Source organism: Mobula birostris, chromosome 14 (assembly GCF_030028105.1).
Source record: "Mobula birostris isolate sMobBir1 chromosome 14, sMobBir1.hap1, whole genome shotgun sequence".
In the NCBI taxonomy this organism is placed as follows: Eukaryota; Metazoa; Chordata; class Chondrichthyes; order Myliobatiformes; family Myliobatidae; genus Mobula; species Mobula birostris.
This window is the reverse complement of record NC_092383.1, coordinates 2,823,649-2,844,885: the sequence shown is the minus strand read 5'-3', so window position 1 is coordinate 2,844,885 and position 21,237 is coordinate 2,823,649. Positions and strand designations below refer to the sequence as shown.

Here is a 21,237-nt window from a genome sequence, read left to right as displayed (position 1 = left end):
AGAAGGACACCCGCATGGTTTGTTGCCTCCTGGGTGCCAGGGTCCACGATGTCTCTGACCGGGTGCACGACATCCTGGTACGAGAGGGAAAGCAACCAGAAGTCGTGATACATGTTGGGACCAACGACATAGGCAGGAAGAGGGATGAGGTCCTGAAGTGTGAGTTTCGGGAATTAGGCAGAAGGCTGAAGAACAGGACCTCAAGGGTGACGTTCTCAGGTTTGCTGCCAGTGCTACGTGACAGAGATGGTAAGAATTGGAGGAGATGGCAGTTGAATGCGTGGCTGAGGAGTTGGTGTAGGGAGCAGGGTTTTAGATTTTTAGATCATTGGGATCTCTTCTGGGGAAGGTGGGACCTGTACAGATTGGATGGGTTGCACCTGAACTTGAGGGGGAGCAATATCCTTGCAGGTAGGTTTGCTAGCATGGTTCGGGAGGGTTTAAACTAATTTGCGAGGGGGATGGGACCCAGAGCGATAGAGCAGTGAAAGAAGTGCAAGGAGTAAAGCCAGATCTAACATACAGAGAGGCTTTGAGGAAAGAGAAGCAGAATAAACGGTGTAAAGACAGTAAGGTAGAAGGGCTGAAATGTGTGTACCTCAATGCAAGAAGCATCAGGAACAAAGGTGATGAACTGAGAGCTTGGATACATTCATGGAATTATGATGTAGTGGCTATTACAGAGACCTGGCTGGCACCAGGGCAGGAATGGATTCTCAATATTCCTGGATTTCAGTGCTTTAAAAGGGATAGAGAGGGCGGAAAAAGGGGAGGAGGGGTGGCATTACTGGTCAGGGATACTATTACAGCTACAGAAAGGGTGGGTAATGTAGCAGGATCCTCTTTTGAGTCAATATGGGTGGAAGTCAGGAACAGGAAGGGAGAAGTTACTCTACTGGGGGTATTCTATAGGCCCCCTGGTAGCAGCAGAGATACAGAGGAGCAGATTGGGAGGCAGATTTTGGAAAGGTGCAAAAATAACAGGGTTGTTATCATGGGTGACTTTAACTTCCCTAATATTGATTGGCACCTGATTAGTTCCAAGGGTTTAGATGGGGTAGAATTTGTTAAGTGTGTCCAGGATGGATTCCTGTCACAGTATGTGGACAGGCCGACCAGGGGGAATGCCATACTAGATCTAGTACTAGGTAATGAACCGGGTCAGGTCACAGATCTCTCAGTGGGTGAGCATCTGGGGGACAGTGACCACCGCTCCCTGGCCTTTATAATTATCATGGAAAAGGATAGAATCAAAGAGGACAGGAAAATTTTGAATTGGGGAAAGGCAAATTATGAGGCTATAAGGCTAGAACTTGCGGGTGTGAATTGGGATGATGTTCTTGCAGGGAAATGTACTATGGACATGTGGTCGATGTTTAGAGATCTCTTGCGGGATGTAAGGGATAAATTTGTCCCGGTGAGGAAGATAAAGAACGGTAGGGTGAAGGAACCATGGGTGACAAGTGAGGTGGAAAATCTAGTCAGGAGGAAGAAGGCAGTATACATGAGGTTTAGGAAGCAAGGATCAGATGGGTCTATTGAGGAATATAGGGAAGCAAGAAAGGAGCTTAAGAAGGGCTGAGAAGAGCAAGAAGGGGGCATGAGAAGGCCTTGGCGAGTAGGGTAAAGGAAAACCCCAAGGCATTCTTCAATTATGTGAAGAAAAAAAGGATGACAGGAGTGAAGGTAGGACCGATTAGAGATAAAGGTGGGAGGATGTGCCTGGAGGCTGTGGAAGTGAGCGAGGTCCTCAATGAATATTTCTGTTCGGTATTCATCAATGAGAGGGAACTTGATGATGGTGAGGACAATATGAGTGAGGTTGATGTTCTGGAGCATGCTGATATTAAGGGAGAGGAGGTGTTGGAGTTGTTAAAATACATTAGGACAGATAAGTCCCCGGGGCCTGACGGAATATTCCCCAGGCTGCTCCACAAGGCAAGAGAAGAGATCGCTGAGCCTCTGGCTAGGATCTTTATGTCCTCGTTGTCCACGGGAATGGTACCAGAGGATTGGAGGGAGGCGAATGTTGTTCCCTTGTTCAAAAAAGATAGTAGGGATAGTCCGGGTAATTATAGACCAGTGAGCCTTACGTCTGTGGTGGGAAAGCTGTTGGAAAAGGTTCTTAGAGATAGGATCTATAGGCACTTAGAGAATCATGGTCTGATCAGGGACAGTCAGCATGGCTTTGTGAAGGGCAGATCGTGTCTAACAAGCCTGATAGAGTTCTTTGAGGAGGTGATCAGGCATATAGATGAGGGTAGTGCAGTGGATGTGATCTATATGGATTTTAGTAAGGCATTTGACAAGGTTCCATACGGTAGGCTTATTCAGAAAGTTAGAAGGCATGGGATCCAGGGAAGTTTGGCCAGGTGGATTCAGAATTGGCTTGCCTGCAGAAGGCAGAGGGTGGTGGTGGAGGGAGTACATTCAGATTGGAGGATTGTGACTAGTGGTGTCCCACAAGGATCTGTTCTGGGACCTCTACTTTTCGTGATTTTTATTAACGACCTGGATGTTGGGGTAGAAGGGTGGGTTGGCAAGTTTGCAGACGACACAAAGGTTGGTGGTGTTGTAGATAGTGTAGAGGATTGTCAAAGATTGCAGACAGACATTGATAGGATGCAGAAGTGGGCTGAGAAGTGGCAGATGGAGTTCAACCCGGAGAAGTGTGAGGTGGAACACTTTGGAAGGACAAACTCCAAGGCAGAGTACAAAGTAAATGGCAGGATACTTGGTGGTGTGGAGGAGCAGAGGGATCTCGGGGTACATGTCCACAGATCCCTGAAAGTTGCCTCACAGGTGGATAGGGTAGTTAAGAAAGCTTATGGGGTGTTAGCTTTCATAAGTCGAGGGATAGAGTTTAAGAGTCACGATGTAATGATGCAGCTCTATAAAACTCTGGTTAGGCCACACTTGGAGTACTGTGTCCAGTTCTGGTCACCTCACTATAGGAAGGATGTGGAAGCATTGGAAAGGGTACAGAGGAGATTTACCAGGATGCTGCCTAGTTTAGAGAGTATGCATTATGATCAGAGATTAAGGGAGCTAGGGCTTTACTCTCTGGAGAGAAGGAGGATGAGAGGAGACATGAAAGAGGTATGCAAGATATTAAGAGTGGATAGCCAGCGCCTCTTCCCCAGGGCACCACTGCTCAATACAAGAGGACATGGCTTTAAGGTAAGGGGTGGGAAGTTCAAGGGGGATATTAGAGGAAGATTTTTTACTCAGAGAGTGGTTGGTGCGTGGAATGCACTGCCTGAGTCAGTGGTGGAGGCAGATACACTAGTGAAGTTTAAGAGAGTACTAGACAGGTATATGGAGGAATCTAAGGTGGGGCTTACATAGGAGGCAGGGTTTGAGGGTCGGCACAACATTGTGGACCGAAGGGCCTGTTCTGTGCTGTACTATTCTATGTTTCTATGTAACATCTTCCCAACCATTGAGGTCAGACTAACTGGCCTATAATTTCCTTTCTTCTTCCTCTCCCCCTTTCTTTAAGAATGGAGTGACATTTGCAATTTTCCAGTCTTCCAGAATCATTCCAGAATCTAGTGACTCTTGAAGGATCCTTACTAATGCCTCCATGATCTCTTCAGCCACCTCTTACAGAATTCTGGGGTGTACACCATCTAGTGTAGGTGACTTATCTACCTTCAGACCTTTCAGTTTCCCAAGAACCTTCTTTCCAGAAATGGTAACTTCACACACTTCATGACCCCCCTGATACCTGGAACTTCCACCATCTAGTATCATTCACAGAGAAGACTGATGCAAAATACTTATTCAGTTTGTCTGCCGTTTCCTTGTTTCCCAATACTACCTCTCCAGTGCTCTGATATGCACTCTTGCCTTTGTTTTACACTTTATCTCTGAATTAAAGCTACTGTTCACATCCTGGCTACTGTTCGGGGGCCTGTATATAACTCCCATCAGGGTCTTCTCACCCTTGCAGTTTCTTAACTCTACCCTCAAGGATTCTACATCTTCCAATCCTATGTCAACTTTTTCTAAAAATTTGATTTCATTTTTTACCAACAGAGCCATGTCACCCCCTCTGCCTGTTTGCCTGCCCTTTCGGTACAATATGCATCCTTGGATGTTAAGCTCCCAACTATAATCTTCTTTCAGCCACCTCTCACCACATCATACCTGCCAATCTCTGTGCTACAAGATCATCTACTTAGTTCTGTATACTGCATGCATTCAAATGCAATACCTTCAGTACTTTTGTATAAGTCGTACCTTCCACAGAGGAGATCCCAATGATCCAGATATCTGACACCCTGACCCCTACACCAGTTCTTGCCACGCATTCATCTGCCAATCCTCCTATTCATACCCTCACTGGCACGTGGCACAGGCAGCAACACAGAAGTTACTAGCTTTGAGGTCCTGCTTTTCAGCTTTCTACCTGGTTCCCTAAATTCTACCTTCAATTTAGGGGAGACACCCTCTCTGTAGCTCCAATCTGTCACCTCCTCAGTTTCCCATATGAACCAAGGGTCATCGAGCAGCAGCTCCAGATCCTTAACACATTCTATGAGGAGCTGCAGCTTGGTGCACCTGGTGCAGATGTGGTTATCTGGGAGGCCAGGAAGCCAGCAGCCTCACAGATTTCTTACATTTCTCACAAAGAACACAACACAGCCCCTGGAGCCATTCTCATTGCACTAACTGTTGAAGAATACAGAAGAAGAAACTTACCTTGCCCAAATCTGTTGAGCTATAGCCTCCCCATTCTGTCATTGGTCCACTCCAACAATGGCCACTCCACTTGTCCCTACCTTATTTTTATTTGCCCTTGATAATGAATCACGATTCGATTGGGCTGCCAGAAAATGCCAAAATCCCGCAAACATTGCTTTTTAAGACGTTCTCACCTACCTGTCAGCCACCTCCTCTCTCACTCCCGGTTTGATTGGGCTGCTGGAAAACACCGAAAGCCTGCATTCCCTAACCTTTATCCAGGCACCATGTTCTACATCACTACACACTGTAGGAAAACATTCTCTTCATCTGCCCCTGCAGTCACCCAAACCCTGTGCAAACCAGAGACATATTCTATGGAAACAATACCTCCCCCTCTACTCCAGACAAAGCTATGTACCTACTAAGTATTTTTTTAACCCTCTCTGTTGCAAGGAGAACTTCCTCAACCCGCTGAGAATAATAACTACAAGGACTCCTTCATTCCCCAGTACTTCAGTCTCACCGTGCCAGTAACAGACAGGACCCCTCCAATCATTAATAATTTTTCTAAGACTTTCTGAGATACTCTATAGCTTACAGAATCAACGTCCCTATATTCGAACTCTAGGTAAGTGACAACTGAACAGCAAAACATATTCAAAGAGTCTATATTTATATTTACAGTGAGTCACAGAGTGAGATTTAGATTACCACTGCAACAAACTATTAAAAAGATCTATTTTTGAGTTCTGAACTGTCAACGAATAAGAAAATAGGTTCAGTCCATGTCCAAAATAGATTATGTAAATGAGGTTCAATTGAATAACCAAACAGATTAAGTGGTAGATATCCTACATAATTAGCTATTAAGAAAGGATAATATTCATAGGTTAGAGGTATTGTTGATGCATGAATCAAAATTGTAATCTAAAAGAACATACAACAATGCAATAGAGGAACAGGACCTTCAGCTCACATGTCTATGTTGACCATGATGACAATGTAAATTAAACTCATCTGCCTGAATGTAGTCTGTATCCCTCCACTCCTGTCTGTTCATACATCTGTCTAAATTTCTCGTAAATGTTGCTGTTTTACCTGCTTCTGGTATGATAGCAACAACTCATTCTGGCAGCACATTCTAGACACCCACAATTCTACATCTGAAGAAATTTGCCTAAGTAATCTCCTTTAAACTTTTATCTCTCAACTTTAATCCATGCTCTCTGGTAAAAACAAGAAATTCAGAGACTCTCTGAACAAGGCCATACTTCTTGGATTGGCTATACTTTTCATTGCCTCAGTAAAGCAGCCAGCATAATCAAATATCCCACCCGCCCTGGACAATTTTCCTTCTCCCCTCTTCCATGGGTCAGAAGATATAAAAGTCTGAAAGCATTCTGGGGGAGATAAAAATGGGCTATATCTACAGTATTTCTCATCACTTTATAAATTTCTGTCAGGTCTCCCCTCAGCTTTCAGTGCTCCAGACAAAACAGTCCCTCGTCATAGCTAATATGCTCCAATCCAGGCCACATCCTGGTGAGTCCCTCTCAAAGGCATCCATATCCTTCCACAACTGCACATAATGCTCCAAATGTAGCCTGAGCAAAGTTTTTTACAGCTGCAACCTGACTTCCCAAGTTTATACTCATTGCCAAGTGTGCCACACACCTTCTTTACCACCCTAATAATGTGTGTCACCAATCCATGTCTTTCTCTCCTTTTCTGGGCTCAGTTGCCTAAGCAGTGTCCAGACAGTCCGTTCAACCATAAACACACAAAATCCAAGCCTGCTATCACTTAACTCTGCAGTTCCTAGCTGTGTTAATGGGGGAGAACAATTTGACATGAATGTGTTATTTGGAAGTGCTATTAAAATGAACCTTGATCCTATGAGAAGAAAGGGAGCCTTGCTGCTATTCTGCCAAGCATCCATCACGTAACCTTGTGGAGATGGTCACTGCCTGGCACTTGCATGGCTCGAATGTTACTTGCCACTTGTCAGCTCAAGCCTGGATATTGTCCAGGTCCTGCTGCCTTTGAGTATGAACTGCTTCACTATGTGAGGAGTCATGAATGGTGCAGAACATTGTGCAGTCTTCTGCCAACATCCGCACTTCTGACCTTTTGACGGAAGGCCAGTCATTGATGAAGATGGCTGGTCCTAGGACACTTCCCTGAGGAGCACCTGCAGTGATGTCCTGAGGATGAGATGATTGACCTCCAACCACCACAACCATCTTCCTTTGTGTCAGTAATTATTCTCATTATTATACCTGTCCACATAACAACCAGCACTAGACTTTAAAACTAATTCATTAACAATAATCTACTTTGAAATATCAGGTGAACATAAAACTGTATATTCAATCATGAATGAGAAAACAAAGTTTTCGGTATAAATGCAAGAGTTTCTGCAAATGCTGGAAACCTAGAGGAACACACACAAAGAGTTAGAGTGCCTAAGACTTTTGCACAGTACCATTGATTATGTGCTGTATCATATGACATAGGTAATCATGGTCTTTCTGTGACCATGATTGTTCTTGGCAAATTTTTCTACAGAAGTGGTTTGCCATTGCCTTCTGGGCAGTGTCTTTACATGACAGGTGACCCCAGCCATTATCAATACTCTTCAGAGATTGTCTGCCTGGCATCAGTGGTCGCATAACCAGGACTTGTGATGTGCACCAGCTGCTCGTATGACTGTCCCTCACCTGCTCCCATGGCTTCACCTGACCCTGATCAGGTGGCGGGGGGCTAAGCAGGTGCTACACCTTGCCCGAGGGTGACCTGCAGGCCAGCAGAAGGAAGGAGCATCTTACGCCTCCTTTGGTAGAGACGTATCTCCACCCCACCACTCAGTGCTGTATCAGTTAAAATAGGAAGGCGGCTGGCAAACAGAAATAAGAGTACTTAGCTTTGTATTAGCTCAATAGTATTAGGTTTTATTTGTTAACTGGAAAGACATAATTTATTGTGCAAAAATCTTAGGGTACTGCAGCTACAGTATATATGTTATTTACAGTATATACAGTATGTATGTGTGTGTGTGTGTATATATGTGTGTGTGTGTGTGTGTGTGTGTGTGTGCCTAAGAATTTTCACACACTTGTACATCGTACATAGAGTTGTTCTAAGCTCCAAAGCCTGAGCCTATGTACATTGCTCTGCAAATGGATTCCTGACTTCCTCACCAGGAGAACACAATCAGTACAGATCAGAAATAACACCTCCTCGCTAACAATCAACACTGGTGCACCTCAAGGATGTGTGTTTAGCCCACTGCTCTAATCTCTCTCTACACCCACAACTGTGCTAGGCACAGCTCAAATGCCATCTATAAATTTGCCAATGACACAGCTACAGTTGGCAGAGTTTCAGATGGAGATGAGGAGGCGTACAGGAGTGAGACAGATCAGCTGATTCAGTGGTGTTGCAACAACAACCTCGCACATGTTGTCAGTAAGGCCAAGGATTTGACTGTGGACTTCAGGAAGGGGAAATCAAGGGAACACATACCAGTCCTCATCAAGGGATCAGCAGTGGAAGGAGTGAGCATTTTCAAAATCCTGGGTGCCAACATCTCTGAAAGCTTAACAGGGCCCAACATATTGATGCAATTACAAAGGCAGAGGATGTATTTCATTAGGAGTTTGGGGAGACAGTATGTCGTCAAAGATTCTTGCGAATTTCTACAGAGGTACTGTGAAGAGCATTCTAACTTGTTGCATCACTGGTGTGGAGGGGCCACTGCACAGCATCAGAAAAAGCTGCAGAAAGTTGTAAACTCAGCCAGCTCCATCCGGCATGAAGACACCTTCAAAAGGCAATGCCTCAAAAAGGTGGCATCCATCATTAAGGACCTTCATCACTAAGGATATACCCTCTTCTCATTGCTACCATTAAGGAGAAGGTACAAGAGCCTGAAGACACACACTCGACATTTCAGAAACAGCTTCTTGCCCTCTGCCATCAGATTTCTGAATGGATAATGAACCCATGAACACTACCTCACTATTTTTGCTCTATTTTTTGAACTATTTATTTAACTTATTTTTATACATACTTCTTATTGTAATTTATATTTGTTTTATCATTATATACCGCGCTGTACTGCTGCCCCAAAACAACAGATTTCACGACATACATCAGTGATATTAAACCCGATTCTGATTCCGATTCTAGATTCAGGTTTTTCATCACATGGTGTCAATGGTTTGGGACTGCCATGTCCATCTGTGACTGTGCTATCAACAAAGGTTAACTGATGTGAAACATTGATCCAGCAGTCCTCTTTCCGCAGAGGAATGCAGCTTTTATTTTAGCTTTCTACTGTATTTTTGTCACCAGCAACAAGTGGATTGTCTGTAGCCTCCACAAGTGGGTGTTCAGGGCTTGATACTGAGAGGATGGCTTAGGGTGGTCGACTCCCGTTGCTTCGCACTAACCAGAGCAAAGGTTGCGGACACTGTTTAATGTGGCGGCTGATAGAACCTGAAGCTTGGGACAGTTCTGGCTCAGCTCCACAGACACAATCCCCAGCTCTAATGGTGACTGTTTAATCTCCTTTTGGTAAATTTGCAGGTTTTAGTAAACATTCCCCTACTACGTGTTTTATACCTCTTTGGAGGCTGTTTTTTTTTTTGTCAATCTGCATCCATTCTCCGAGCTGTAAGGAGTTGGGGCAGACAGGGCATGGATAGTGCACTCCCTCCCAGGTGGAGTGGTCCAGAGACTCTCAGAACTTTTCAAATTGTCTACTCACTACCTCAGTAAAGCAGTCAGCATAATCAAACACCCCACCTACGCCGATATTCCCTCATCAGACAGAAGATACAAAGGTCTGAAAGCACGTACCACCAGGCCAGCGTTCTCTCTAATTCGTATGACCATTTGTGCGCAAAAATCTTGTGCTGTGCAATTTCTTGCCCAGTGACAACAACGTGTGCGCACTGAATAACTTCTTCATAAAAACAGTATAAAAGCCAGTTCTAAAATCTGCAGACAATTCATCGCAAACTCCACGTTGTCAACACCGTCTGCATCAGAAACCGGAAAAGGAAATGTGATTGTGTACGATCGTGAAATATACTTAACGTGCCAACGAGGTAGAGGGTGACAACCTTTTGAGCGCAGTTTAAACTCCTTTGTGCACTAGTAGCAAAAGGTGTGTGCGCGCACTCCCTCACACACACACACACATTGCACCAGGCTCAAGGAGAGCTTCTATCCAGCAGTTATAAGACTATTGAATGGTTCCCCGGCACAATAATTCGGACTCTTGATCTCACAATCTACCTGGTTGTGATCTTGCTCCTTATTGTCTACCTGCGCTGCACTTTCTCGTTAGCTGTTACACTTTATTCTGTATTCTAATGTTGGTTTCTCCCTTACTACCCCAATGCACTGTGTAATGATATGATCTGTATGAAGGGTATGCAAGACCAGTTTTCACTCTAACGACAATGAACCAATTTCAATTCCAGATCCAGCTCTAAAGCTGTAGACAATTAACAATCAGGACACTTCCTCTTTTAAGAGAATGGTTAACCCACGCGGTCACGGAGGAGAAAACACAGGCAGCGGTAGAAATTAAAGCCGGGTCGCCTGTACCGTGAAGCCTTGTGCTAACCACTACGCTACCGTGTGTTGCATCTGCTGAATATCTCGTGTTTAGGAGAATGGTTGATAATCTGTCCAAAGAGCCGTTTGGTGCGTTTTGCTTGAGAATGACGAACTGCTCAGCACAAAACCAAACATTCAAAGTCGAGGAACCAACATCACCCTCAGCTCCCACACCTGCCTCCGTCGGGCAGGAACCTCTGCCCAGTTCCCCCGAGAGAGGGCTGAAGGTGGGCCGACATCTCCCGGACTATTCCTTTAAAGATCGACAACTTCCAAGCAAGTTATGTTTATTTTTTGTCCAAACTTTGGGAGATCTGTTAACCTGTAACACCAGCCCCCTCCCTCCAACACAGACGCTTCAGGTTCGGTTACGTTGGATGAGCAGGAACTGTTTACACGGGAGAGTTATTTTCAGCTGATTCTGGGAACAGAGGGGCAAAAATACTTTCCACACTGTTTGCGTGCTTATTTTGGGGATGACGTGTGTGACGCGCACGCCATCGTACTTCTTTCGACAAATGAAAGAAACGGTTATTTATAACCCCTATCTCTTCATCTAAGCTCACCCCAAACAAGCGCAAGGCAGAACAACGCTGTTCAGACCCAGCGGCAGGTCTCACCTGCAAGATTTCTGCACCTCTCCTTCCGAAATGTAAATAACGTTCTGTTTCGGTCAATGCTGCAATTGTAAACCCGCACACATTTGTTTGACCCTCTTCGTGCTGCCGCAGTCAGGAAACACATCGACTTCTCCACGCTTTATTTTTTGGATTTAAACCCCAAATTGAGCAAGACTCTGAGAGATTTCGGGGTCAGAAGTACCATGGTCTGTCCGACGCCGCAGCGCTGTCGAGCTCCGTCCCAACCTGTAAGTCTGTTGATTTACTACCGTTTAGGAAAATGGTATTTAATTTGAATCGAGACGCGATATTGAGTACCATTAAATGTAAGCTCCATCTGTAAATTAGGGGACGATGAACAATAATCTGTTGAATCTCTGCCTCAGCATGCCAGTCGGGTATACGCTCATTTTCACGGTATTTAGTTGGACAGTTCACAGTCTCCGGGGGCACATACTGCAGTTCGGCAAAAGCGAAGAATTTTGGTGTGGGCGTGATTTTAACTCTGTCTACTCCATGAGAGAGTTAGGTTTCTCCTTCGAGAATTGCACTTTTATGTTGCTACAGCGGTGTACGGCCGGTTGACAGTAACATTTACCAGAAGACCCCTATTCTGCCGGGTTTTCCTTCGACCAGCGGAATTGTGCAATTTACTGGCCCGGCCATTGAAACAACCAATCATTCACTGGCGGAGCGTGGTTCGCTGCCCGGGGAACGGGCACCGGGCACCGAAACAGGCTTGACCCCAACCGCTGCAAATGGAAATATTGGAGCTACTGCACGCTTGGGCAATCGCCACCCCCCCCCCCCCCACGGCTCATGAACACCCTTTCCTTTCATAAGCATGTCGATGTCGGATGACAACCCCTCCGTAAGACGAAGCTAGGGTCTGGGGAACAGAGACGAGTAATTTCCTGTTTATCTTTCAAAATACCGTCAGCATCCCCACTCCCCCTTTCCCTCCCGCTTTCGGCTAAGGGTGAGGACGAACCCGCCCCCACCCCTTGGTGCTCTGACACCCACTTTGGAAGACGGAGTCTTGGTGTGAGAGACAGCACAAGAATTAGAGCGAACGGTGAACAGATGGCCGCAGAGAGAGCTGGCACGGCGCAACGCGGGCAGCACACGAGATGTCCTCCACATAGCGGGGGGGGGGGATGCGGAGGACAGAGATACCGAGGATGGGGGCGTGTTAAGTGGCTGCACAACAACCTAATGAATAAAGTACCGGGAATTCTCAAAAGGTCGGACAGCATCTGTGGAGAGACGGCCAGAGTTAAAGTTTAGCTCGAAAAAAGCGGAACTTCCCGGTGGCCAAACATGTTAATCCCCACTCCCGTTCCGACATGTCGTTCCATGGCCTCTTCCTGTGCCACAATGTGTTCGCCCTCGGTTGGGTAGAGGAGTAACTCCTTATATTCCATCTGCGTCGCCTCCAGCCTGATGGATTTCTCCTTCCGATAAAAAAAAAATTCTCCCCCTCCCCTCTTCTTCTATCCCCCACTCTGGCCTCTTACCTCTTCTCACTTGCTTATCACCTCCCCCGGTTCCCTTCCTCCTATGGTCCACTCTCCCCCCGTATCAGATTCCTTCCTCTCCAGCCCGTTACCTTCCCCAACCCCCTGGCTTCATCTATCTCCTTCCTCTCCCCCCCCCATCTTTTTATCTAGCGTCTTCCTCCTTCCTTTCCAGTCCTAAAGAAGAGTCTCGTCCCGAAACGTCAACTGTTTGTTTATTTCCATGGACGCTGCCTGACCTGCTGAGTTCCTCCAGCATTCGGTGTGTGTTGCATTGGTTGGTTTAATACGCATGGGAGGAAGGGGTCTGTTTGGAGAAAGTGAGCGGCGAAATGTGTGCGATGTGGTGTACAGAGTGAAAGGAGAGAGATTTAACACCAGGAAGCAGAATTAATGAAAGTGTTTGGAGGAAGGCTGAGAGATCAGCACCGTGGACAGCGACTCATTCCCAAATAATACATCACGGACTACTGCTCCTGGTCCGTCCCTGGTATTCGGCTGGTATGTTCTCTGTCTGTCTCTTTTCCTCTCGGCGTCTCTGTCGGTTTCGGTACCTGTCTGGTCCCTGCCACAAGATATTCGGGTCCTCTATTACTCCAACCTTTTTATATCCCCATTCGGACCGACTCCTCGGCATCTAATGTCCGGCACACCCTTCCCCGTAATAAACCACAGGGGCAAAACAGCCCCTTTCATTATTTTCGTTCTGGTTTACACAATGTAATTCTGAGTGAATGAGTGCTGATATTTTGAATTTACTTCATTAATAGCAGTTCCTTGTGGAATAAAGACATTTCCTGTATTTTTCTGTAAGAATTAAATAGTTTTAGTCCCGGTGGGTTATTGTATTATTAAAACTTATATTTAATTGACACTAAATGCTTTAATTGAAATAAAAACGCGTGGATGGAACCAGGAGAACGATTAAGTAAACCAAGAATAGGTTTGTCAATCAATTTACTGGAGACGTTCTCCTTTCAGAGTGAGTGCCTTGGAGATGGCTGCCAAGCGGGGTATAGGAAGGGGTAGAGTCCTCAGTGCAGAGATGTGACGGTGAGGGTCTGACTGCGGAGTGAAAGGTTTTCAGCTGTAAGGTTAGAGAGGACACGCTGCTGTTCCCCTCCGCGTTCAGATAAGTTGAGAGATCTGACAAGAGGTGCACCCGATCAGGGTTGCTTTAGATAGGATGGAATGCAGGGGACGTATTCCCGGTAAATGGATCAAGGAGCAGAAGACGCCGATTTAAACTGACAAGGAAATATTTTCTTCCAAGCAGTGAACGGTTTGGTCTGCTGAGCGGTGGGGCCAGTTACTCAGAGCTTTCAAATGTCAAGTGTTCAGGCACTCGAGGCGAAATATTTTTTTCATGCCTACATGGAAGGAGAGGAGAATGGAGCGACTGGATGGCTCTTCAAGCAGATTCAATGGGACAAACAGACCCCTTTAATGGTCTTGCATTATTAAAACTTTATTGATTCCATTACAGCTATCAACATTGCGATGCAGAGAGTTTTATAAACACGAGAAAATCTGCAAAGGTTACAAATCAAAGCAACACGCACAAAATGCTGGAGGAACTCAGCAGGCAAGGTAGCATTTTTGGAACAAAGTAAACAGTCGACGTTTCGGGCCAAGACCCTTCATCAGCATTTCATAATGTCGACTGTTTACTCTTTTCCATAGATGATGCCTGGCTTGCTGAGTTCCTCCAACAATTTGTGTGCGCTGCGGAGAGTTTTATAGATGAGAACAATTGTGACTGATAAAAACTAAAGGCTGTGATTGGTAAAACTGTTACAAGTGGTTCACCCACACCCGACAGTATCAATAACCTCTCTAGTGCAATTGGAATTCAATTCAAGTGCAAATTCAATTCTGGTGCATTTTGCGATTTTCTGCACTCGCGGTGGTGTGAGTTGTTAAGCGGTTAGAGGTTCCAAACACGTTGTTCTACTGTGATCTATATAGTGCCACTGTAAAGCACACTGGAGTATTATAATCCCAGTATCAGCAACTGGCAACTTCCTTGGGGCAAACGCAAATGCAGCGCTATGCGGGTGTCCACGCTCACATGGACTTTCCCGCCATCTACTGTTCAACACCAGAACTGCAGACCGCTAGGACTTGACTGGGACATTCTGAAGGTTTATAACTGACTGAACATGAACACAATTACTATTTGAAAATAATTTAGTTGCACTGAAATGCGATGATGCTGAATCTGCTATTGAAGGAAACCGCCTTCCACTTCACTGTGACCAGCAAGCGGAGAGAAAATTCAGAAATCTGAGGTGCAAAGGGACTTGGGAGTCCGAGTGCAAGATCCCCTAAAGGTTAATTGGCAGCTTGGGTCGGTGGTGAGGAAGGCAAGTGCAATATTAGCATTTACTTCGAGAGGACTAGAATATAAAAGCAAGGATGTGATATTGAGGCTTTATAAGGCACTGGTAGGACCTCTCTTGTGAACAGCTTTGGACACCATATCCAAGAATGGATGTGCTAACATTGGAGAAGGTTCAAAGCAGGTTCATGAAAATGATTTTGGAATTGAAAGGCTTGTCATACAAAGAGTGTTTGATGACTCTGGGCCTGTACTCACTGGAATTCAGAAGTATGGGTGGGGGGGATATTATTGAAACCTACCAAATGTTGAAAGACCTTGATAGAGTGGATGTGGAGATGTTTCCTAAGGTGGGGAAATCTAAGACCAGAGGACACAGCCTCAGAATAGAGGAAAGTCCTTTTTAGAATGGAGAGGAGGAGGAATTTCTTTCACCAGAGGGTGGTGAATCTGTGGAATTCATTGCCACAGGTGGCTGTGGAGGCCAAGTCATGGGGATTTTTAAAGCAGGGGTTGATAGATTCTTGCTTAGTCATGGCATGAAGGAATACAGGAAGAAGGCAGGAAATTGGGGCTGAGAGGGAAATTGATCAGCCATGATAAAATGGTGGAGCAGACTCAATGGGCCAAAAGGCCTAATTCTGCTCCTATATCTTATGGTCTTATGGTCTAAGCTCTCTTTAACAGCACCAGGATTTTAACTACTACAGAACACTCCAATCAGACAGAACCAACAATAGCAAATGCACGACCCCAAGAAGAAACGTACAGACACAGCTACTGTGTCTACACTCTGACAGCACAATGATAAGTGTGTAAAATCTCAGATCATTCACCTGTCAATGCCAGCAGGATTTATTACAGGTGTGGTTCACAAGACCATAAAGCACACAGGAACAGTATAAAGGTCATTCAGCCCATCAAGTCTGCTCCTCACCTCAGGTGTTGTTTCATGGAGTTTGTGTGTTCTCCCTGTGGCCATGTCAGTTTGTCCTCAGTGCTCTGACCTCAGTCTTCAGCTCAGATGTTGTTTGTATGGAGTCTGTGTGTTCTCCCTGCGACTCCCTCCACATCTGTTTGTCCTCAGTGCTCTGACTTCCTCTCACATACCAAAGGTAAGTTAATTGGCTCTCCTACATTACACTTTACACGAAGAATGAAAGGGGAGTAGATAAGCATGTGAGAGAGAGCAAGTTGCAGAGTAATAGAGCAATATGCAGGCCCTTCAGCCCAACCAGTCTGTGCTGTCCATGGTGCCCACTTAACTAGTCCCAATTTCCTGTCTTTGGCCCATATCCCCCCCCCAAATTCTGCCCTTCCATGTACTATCCAAGTGTTTCTTAAATGATACCACTCTACCTGCCTCAACCACTTCCCCTGGCAGCTTGTTTCACTCCCCGTGTCAAAAGGTTGCCCGTCAGGTCCCTTTTAAATCTTTCCCCTCTCACCCTAAATCTGTGCACCCTAGTTTTGGGCTCCCCAACCCTTAGAAAAGACTGTTTCCATTCACCTTACCTATGTCTCTTACAATTTTAATAATTTCCATACGGTTATTTCTTACTCTGCTGCATGCTAAGGAATAAAGATGTAGCCTGGCCAACCTTTCCCTATAATCCAGGACCTGTAGTCCTGACAACATCCTTGCAATAATTTTCTGCACTTTTTCCAGTTTATCCACGTCTTTCCTATAACAAGATGATCAAAACTGTACACAATACTCCAAGTGCTGCCTCACCAATGACTTACACATCTGCAACATAGTGTTCCACCTGCTATACTCATGCTGAAGGCCAGTGTGATAAATGCCTTTTCCACCACCCTGTCTACCTGTGATGCTGCTTTCGATGAACTATCCTCCAAAATCCCTCTGTTACCCAACACTCTCTACTGCCCCACTATTCACAGTATAAGTTCTACTCTGGTTTGACTTTGCAAACTGCATCACCTCACACTTACCTGTGTTGAAACCCATTGGTCACTCTTCATCCCATTTCTCTAAATGATAAGTCTACAATAACCTTCATTTAGAGGGAAATAGGGAGAAGGAGAGTGGTACTGACAGGATTGCTGCACTAAGACCTAGTATGGACCCAAAGGCTGAATAATCTCCTTCTATCCAGTCATAAGCAATTCCTGTCACAATGTCAGGTAAAGCATATATTAGCTGGAATTTTATTGATTGCATCAGAGAGGGTGCAGAGGAGGTTAACCAGGATGCTGCCTGGATTAGAGGTCTTGACTTATCAGGAAGTGCTGTGCAAGTTGGGGCTTTTTTCTTTGGACTAAAGGAAGATGAGGGGTTACTTAATAGAGATGTATAAGATGATAACAGGCATTGATTGAATAGACGGTAAGAGTTTTTTTTTTTCCCAGGGCTGAAATGGCTAATACAAGGGGGCACAATTTTAAGGTGATTGGAAGAAAGTATAGGGCAGTTGTCAGAGGTAGGCTTTTTACACAAAGAGTGGTGGATGTGTGTAGCACACTACAGGGGTGGTGGTAGAGAAAGATACATTAGGGGCACTAAAGAAACTCTGAGATAAGCACATAGATAACAGAAAAATGGGGGGCTATGTAGGAGGGAAGGATTAGATTAATCTTAGAATAGGTTATAACATTGTGGGCTGAAGGGCCTGTACTGTTCTGTGCTGTAATGTCCCATGTTCTATCTTTCCAATGACATTGCGCCCTTAACTAGCTAATATGTCCAAAGTTGCCACACACCATACTAAGGACATATTTGGGACAAGTGGTTTGGAGGCCATCAAAGTGATGGGTTTAAGAAAAGAGAGAGGCAGAGATGGGTTTAAGGAAAGAGTGAGGCAGAGATGGGGTTAAGGAAGAAGAGAGGAGGAGATGGGTTTAATGAAAGAGAGAGGAGGAGATGGGGTTAAGGAAAGAGAGAGGAGGAGATGGGTTTATGGAAAGAGAGGAGGAGGTGGGTTTATGGAAAGAGAGGAGGAGGTGGGTTTATGGAAAGAGAGGAGGAGGTGGGTTTATGGAAAGAGGAGGAGGTGGGTTTATGGAAAGAGAGAGGAGGAGATGGGTTTAAGGGAAGAGGGAGGAGGAGATGGGTTTAAGCAAAGAGGGAGGAGGAGATGGGTTTTGGGAAAGAGCAACGAGGAGATGGGTTTAAGGAAAATGTGAGGAGGAGATTGGTTTAAATAAAGAGAGCAGAGGAGATGAGTTTAAGGAAGAAAGAGACAGACTGTAGAGGGAGGAAATTGCCAATCTGTGGGCCCAGGCAGTGGGAGGTTTGGCTGCTACTGGAGAATGGGTCAAGTTTAGGATGATCAAGAGGACTGACTGGAAGGTGCGAGTACCATGAGTAAATTAGAGACAATGAGGAAATCTGAAAGCATAAGAAACGCATGGAGTTGACTAACTGGATCCATGAACTGTCCCCTTCGAGAAAGAGAATTCAAAGACTTATGATCATCTGGGAGTAAATTTACTTTGTCTATGTGTCAAATAAGAACACCTTATTTTTAGGCAGTGAACCCTAGTTACAGCTTCTCATACAAGAAGAACTTCCTTTCCACCTCCACTTTGTCATGACTCCTCAAGATCCTCAAAATATATTTCAATCATATCCTTTCACACTTTTCTAAACTCCTGTGGATATAAGCATGACTTGTCTGACTATTCCTCATGAGACACCATCTGAGAGAATAGATGAGGCATGTTTAAGCTCCTTCAGATTACTGTACTAGGATGTCAGCTAAATGTGTATAATTAGCAATGAAACTCCATAAGAACAGAAGTGGGAGTCAGCCTCATATCCCCCCAAGCTGATCCACCATTGAGTAATCTGATCTTTAATTTCTGCCTCCTGCCTGAACCCCAGACTCTAACCCACGAACCTATCATTTATTTTTATTTTGTTTAGAGATACAGCTCGGTAACAGGCCCTTCCATCCCAACAAGCTTGTGCTGCCGAATTACATCCTATCAAACCGTTCATCTTTTGGATGTGGAAGGAAACCCACGTGGTCACGGGGAGAGCGTACAGACTCCTCACAGACAGTGACAGGAATTGAACCCAGGTTGCTTACACTGTGATAGTGTTACACTAATTGCCACCTTGCCGCCCTATAACTTATCTAATTTGTACCTCTAGGCAAGTAAATGACATATTTACCAGAGGATAATAAATCTGCGGAATTCATTACCACAGATGGCTGTGGAGGCCAAACCATTGGATATGTTTAAAGTGGAGGTTGATAGGCTTTTGATTAGTCAGGGCATCTAATGTTACAGGGAGAAGGCAGGAGAATGGGGTTAAAAGGGAAAATAAATCAGCCATGATAGAATGGCGGAGCAGACTCGATGGGCCAAATAGCTTAATTCTGCTCCTATGTCTTATGGTCTTATACATACATTTTATGTGCAGTGAGGACATTATTCCAACTGTAGAAACGTTATTGAATTTTTGCCTTTTGTTGTTTCACAGATATCCAAGTCTATCAGGCTTCCAAAGGATATACAATAATACAGTTAGTCATGGATGATGCCACTGAACTGCGGACTGATGGGAATTCCCTGCTAAAGGCTGTCTGGTTGGGAAGGTTGAGGTTAACCAGACTTCTGTTAGAAGGTGGAGCATATATCAACGAGAGCAATGAAAGGGGTGAGACTGCCCTCATGGTGGCTTGCATGACCAGGCATGTTGACCAGCAGAGTGTCAGCAAAGCCAAGATGGTCAAATATCTGCTGGAAAATCAAGCAGACCCAAACATTCAAGATAAGTCTGGTAAAACAGCGCTAATGCATGCCTGCATTGAGAGGGCTGGAGAGGAAGCTGTGTCCCTGCTGCTGACCAATGGAGCTGATCCAAGTTTGGAGGATCATTCAGGGGCATCAGCCCTGGTTTATGCCATCAACACAGATGACAAAGAGGTCCTTAAATGTCTGCTGAATGCCTGCAAAGCCAAAGGGAAAGAAGTCATAATAATAACTACTGATAAATCTCCTTCTGGTACTAAAACAACAAAGCAGTATCTAAATGTTCCACCATCTCCAGAGTTGGAAGAGAGACATATACCACTGTGTATGTCCCCATCTGATATTGAGCTCAAGACATCTTTGACTCCATCGCCTACCAATGAGCAGGAAGATGAGAAATCCTTTAACTTCCAAGTAATCTCACATCAGACTACAAGTTACACCAGCAAATCGCACAATGATCTGGGCTCCCCCACCAGAAAAGCCAATCCGAAGAGAATCGGGACACGGCTGCCACAGTTAAAGAGGCTTCAGTCAGAGCCCTGGGGTTTGGTTGCTCCATCTGTCTTAGCAGCTTCCGCTTACCAGGAGGAGAGCAAAAGAGTTAGCCCAGATGATGAGATCATGCAGGGTATCAATGGGTTGACCCTGCCCAAGCGAACCACATTGTCCAGGACCAACAGCATAGAGAGTAAAGACCCGTCTACATTCCCGTTTGTCGGTGACTCGACTTCTAGGACTCCTTCCACATCGGCGCCAGTTTCCCGGAAGCAGTCCTACGAGAAGAACCAAGCTCAGCACCAGCCTTTAGCTCGAAGAAGCACCTTGCCTTCTGAGCAAGACAGTGTCAGCAGCTTTGCTTCAACTGGCCAAGTGAGCTTGCGGGACACTGTCCACCGCAGAAGACTGGGCAATGACCACTATGATTCAGACTCCCAGCTTTATTCAGATTCAGTTACCAATCCATTTGATACAGTAAAAGTCACTTTTGAAAGAAAGAAACACAACACCTCTCCTTTGACCTTGTTGAACAGTTCCCGTGAGTCTTTAGACAGCATCTCCAGCACATCACCTGGATCTGTTCGCCGCAGGCCCCCAGGTCTTCTTGAAAGAAGAGGCTCTGGGACACTTCTTCTGGATCACATCTCTCACACAAGGCCAGGACATCTGCCCCCACTGAACGTCAATCCCAACCCACCCATCCCTGACATTGGGTGCAACAGCAAGCCTTCATCCCCGCTGACCATGTGCTTGAAGTCCGTGGTTCCCATGGCACCATCTTCACCAAAGCGAAATGACATGAAAGCCAAGAAGAAGCTGGTGAGAAGACATTCGATGCAGGTGGAACAAATGAAGCAGCTGTCTGACTTTGAGGAGCTGAACACTTAGCGACACTATGGTCTTTATTTTATGGATCCTTTTGGAAAAGTAAGATTAATTCCTGTTAAACAAGTTCAGTGTTTTTCTTTAAAGTGATTCAATGCATTGAGCTGGGCTGACTGGGTTAGATTCCTTGATTTTCTGTGGTGACTATAAACCAATCAAATATTGGACCAAATATGGATAAAATTCAAATGTATTGGGATCATGAAGTTAACTATAAGGGCTTCTCATATATATCATTTGTGACATTCTGTTATAGTGATTACAGAGGACACTGGTCACCTCATTGACGTTTGGTGCTGTAGGAGATACAGGATCCTCATCACTT

The 21,237-nt window shown here is 45.2% G+C and overlaps 1 protein-coding gene across 1 annotated transcript; it reads left to right on the top strand.

The window, feature by feature from the left end:
* Nucleotides 1–19,304: 19,304 nt before the first annotated feature.
* Nucleotides 19,305–20,915, top strand: ankrd34c (ankyrin repeat domain 34C). The gene has a single exon (XM_072277676.1). It carries the CDS (start codon nucleotides 19,305–19,307, stop codon nucleotides 20,913–20,915), a length of 1,611 nt encoding a protein of 536 aa, XP_072133777.1.
* Nucleotides 20,916–21,237: the final 322 nt, after the last annotated feature.

Excerpts from the sequence above, each read along its gene's own strand:
- ankrd34c (XM_072277676.1), top strand. The coding sequence starts at position 19,305 with ATGGATGATGCCACTGAACTGCGGACTGATGGGAATTCCCTGCTAAAG.